Source organism: Otolemur garnettii, unplaced genomic scaffold (assembly GCF_000181295.1).
Source record: "Otolemur garnettii isolate 467f Iridium unplaced genomic scaffold, OtoGar3 scaffold00016, whole genome shotgun sequence".
Classification (NCBI taxonomy): Eukaryota; Metazoa; Chordata; class Mammalia; order Primates; family Galagidae; genus Otolemur; species Otolemur garnettii.
In genome coordinates, this window is record NW_003852411.1 from 29,971,197 (window position 1) to 29,974,916 (window position 3,720).

A 3,720-nucleotide genomic window follows, 5' to 3' on the forward strand; every position below is an offset into this window, starting at 1 on the left:
TCCCAGCTACTTGGGAGGCAGAGGCAGGAGACTCGCTTGAGCCCAGGAGTTGGAGGTTGCTGGGAGCTGTGATGCCATGGCACTCTACCCAGGGGGACAGCTTGAGGCTCTGTCTCAAAAAAAAAGAAAAAGAAAACAGGGTAGGAGTTAAAACTTGCCTAAGACAGAGAGCTCAAGAGCTCTTAGAAATCACCTTGAAGCAGGGTGGATGTGGGTTGGGACAGCAACTCTGGGCACTCACCATTCCAAGGTGGAGGCTTCCAGTGAGCGGTTTCCTTAGATGGGTACATGACAGCTCCTCCAAACTGTTGTGCGTATTCCACATCCGGCTGCCACTGTCGAGCACCTCTGGGGAGTTAAAGACAGATCCTAGACCAAGGCCCGAACAGTGCTTGGTTCCTCTGTTGCCATTCACTCTCATGTGGGCCCAGAGAAAGAGATCCTAGATTCTTCAATGCCAAGTCACTGGCACAGAATTTGTGTAGTTTTGGTAAAATAAACTGGAACTCTGTAAGTTCCATTCCTACTAAGGACTTATTTCTCCAGTCGCTTCATCCATCACCCTTATGCATGCAAGGCTGGAGATCCTTGCTCCTTCATATTTTCATCATATTCGTGTTTCAAGTAAATATGAACCCTGAGACAAGTATTTAATCAAGGTCAACCTAAGACTAAGAAGTGAGAGACAGAGACAAACAGAAACAGACAGGGAGAGAAATGGTATTCTGGTGCCTTGGCCAAACTCTTGCTCAGGTAATATGGCAGAGGTGCATTAAAATCCCTAAAGTTGAGGGGCAGGGTCTCCTACTTCGCTGATTTCACCTCTGGCAGAAAGAGCACCTCTTTCCTTCCACGGCCAGAGTGGGCGCCACTGCATCCTGGAGCCCGAGAAATCGGGCCTGAGCAAGGGGGGTCACAGGCCTGGGTCATTCTTTCCAGGGGGGTGGGGGGTTACAGGGTCCATGGACTGTCCCCAAACTTGAGAAACACTAGCTTTGAGGAAAGCGCGTCGAGAGGTGCCCTCGATCTCACCTGCTGGGCTGAATCTGCAGTCGAAACTCAGCCCTGGGCAGTAGCACCTGGGTCGCTACGCCCCGGAGCCTGCACAGGGCGCTCAGCGCCGCCATCTTACCCCGGCTGCAGACTGCGGGAAGGAGAACCGGGCGGAAATGACTCCTGTGCGCCTCCGTGTGGGCTTCTCGCCTATTAACACAACGCAAACGCCCTCTTGGAAGCTGGCGAGGTTATCAAACGTGAGCCTGGCAACATCCGGGTTCTCTGCCTTGCCTTCACTTGCACTTAGATAACCGTGAATACTGTCAGGTTTTCTGACGGCGGCTCCTCCTACTGCTCCTGGCGGTATTTTCTGGGAGTGAGCAAGGACAGTTGTTGCCACACCACTCCTGCCAGGGGCAACAACGTACTTCTATGCGCTCTTTCGCTGAGCCTGCCTGGGTGTACCTTGGAAACTCGCGCGGGGGTTCCTTCCCTACCCATTTCCGCCTTGGCTGCACTCCGATTGTATCTGAGCTCAGCCCTTCTGGAGGAGCCCCGGGCTTCGCTAATTACCTTCCCTTCGCTGAATCCAAAAGATTTGGAGCCGGGAAAGCCAGCTAATTTCCAGATGTCCTGAATTGGGATAGGAAAAAGGAGCCCAAAGGAGGCTGGGAGGGTCTGAGAGTTCCCGCCAAACCAAAAAAAAAAAAAAAAGAGTAGGACGCCAAGGCCACCAGCATTGGTGGTGAAGAGGAAGTTGCCAGAGTCTGTAGGAGCCACCTCATCCCAGATGGGGGAGGAGAGGCCTTCTGTGGGTGACCCTGATATCCGTTAGGCTTCCTGGACCTACCAAATCACAGACCCGGGAAGAGCCCTTGGAGATGCCTCACATCCCACTTCCGTTCTGCGTCAATCTCTTATTGCTTGTATCTTTCTGACCCTGCTACCACAGCGGTCATCATAGTAGCCAGCAGCATGGAAATGTAGTAGCACCAGGAGTTGGATCCCAATTCTGTATGGACAAAGAGTTTTCTAGTCTGGGAGGCTAGTTCCTGTTCTCTCCCTCTGCCTTCAAGCACAGCTCCAGCTGGGCCACTCACCCGTAGAATTTGTACAACTCTCTCCCTTGAGCCTGGAAAGAAGCCTTTCCCAGATCTCCCCTAGATAGGGTCCTTGGGATGCAGCCCACCAGCAGTGCAGCAAGGCTGAGCAGACAGACCATGGGAATGGTAGAGACAGGGAATTCTTAGCTATAGAGAAAGAGGGGAAAGCCAGACTTCTAGCCTGGGAATTGACCTAATGGGAACAGTACCAAAGGGTGGGGCCAGAACCCTGGCTGTGGGAACTGACCAGGACTTGGGGTAGACTAGGCAAGCCCGACAAAGCCAGGCTAGAGGTTTGGTCCCCCTACCCTCCTCATTCTCCATTTTTTCCCTGGGCCTTCTCTCTTATATTTTTTAAAGATTTATTAGATACATAAATTACACATTATTCTTTATACATTATATATGTAAAAGAAAATAGACATCTTAGCTTCTTCAACAATCCTATGCCATGTTATTTTAGCACATTCTTCTTGTATAGTTGAAACACCACAAATGTAGTGATGGTGATGGGGGGTGGCAAGGACTGCATTTATTTGCTTTGATCAGCCTGGGAAAAGTCAGTATAGACTGGGCTGCTTGGCCCTGGAGGCAGCTTGAGCTGGGACTAGGGTGGGGGCTCCTGGGGAGCTGCCTAGGACACTGCTGCTTTTGTGCCTTCTCCCTGCTGCCAACACCCCCCACACACACTGCTGCTGCCACTCTAAAGCCCTTTGTCTTTCACTGCTTAGTCACCCCCTTTGTCCTCATCTCAGATGGGGGAGTGGGAAGGGGCAGTAGAGTCCTCTGGTGATAGCTCCTCTTGCCCCTGTCCCTTCTGGTCTTCCATCCCTTGTCTAAACTCTTCTAGCCCCAGCCCCCTCCACTTAGGACCAGGGTATGTGGGGTGTCAAGAAGTAGGTCTGGCAGTGACAAGGGGTGGCTGATATAGAAAGTGATGGGCACCAGAGCAGGTGTTAGTGACCTGAGCAGGAAGGGAGGGGAAGAGGAAGTATTCTGGCAAAGGATATGATGTGGGGGACAGGAGGTGACAAAGCAGAGAGTGAATAGAGGAATGGGGGCAGGAGGAGGTGGTCTACCTCTGGGAAAGGGAAGAGACTGCTGACTGTACTCTCCTTCCTGGGGATTTCCTGGGGAAAGGAGTGGCTGTGGGATGGGGTGAACAGAAATTGCCCCTATTTCTGAACCTTTTACTTCCTTGCCTTGAGTGTCCACCCCTAAGACCTCTTTTCTAAGTTTCCTCCAATCTAGAACCAAAGGAATCATTTCCTTCCTTTCCTTAATGTACCTTTTTCCCCACAGCCATTATCCCCACCCTAAGCTCTGGGTTCCTGTTTCTCTCAGCACCCTAATTTCCCTATATGCACAATGCTGCCTCCACCCTCTCCCTGTCCCATGGAGAATGAGAAATAAGATTACTAGATATTCCAGAACAGTTGTGTTCTCAGGGCAAAGAGGGGCCAGAGGAGGGTGCCAGATAGGGATTCACCCAGACTGACACCAGGTAAATCTGGGCTCCTGAGAGAGCAAGTCTTGCCTGTGCTGGGGGTTGGTTGACTTGAAGCTGAGGGGAGGATTTAGGGTAGTTGGGAGTGGGTAGGAGCAGGGCCAGGAGCCTGGG

At 51.8% G+C, this 3,720-nt stretch overlaps 1 protein-coding gene across 1 annotated transcript in view; it reads right to left on the reverse strand.

The window, feature by feature from the left end:
- Window positions 1-1,361, reverse strand: part of NDUFS2 (NADH:ubiquinone oxidoreductase core subunit S2) — a 16,002-nt gene extending 14,641 nt beyond the window's left edge. The window contains exons 1-2 of the mRNA XM_012802641.2: window positions 1,033-1,361; window positions 242-348 (exon numbers count right to left, since the gene is read on the reverse strand). Coding sequence (XP_012658095.1) covers window positions 242-348; window positions 1,033-1,127 — 202 coding nt within the window. The 5' untranslated portion in view covers window positions 1,128-1,361. The remainder of the gene's footprint in view (window positions 1-241; window positions 349-1,032) is intronic.
- Window positions 1,362-3,720: the final 2,359 nt, after the last annotated feature.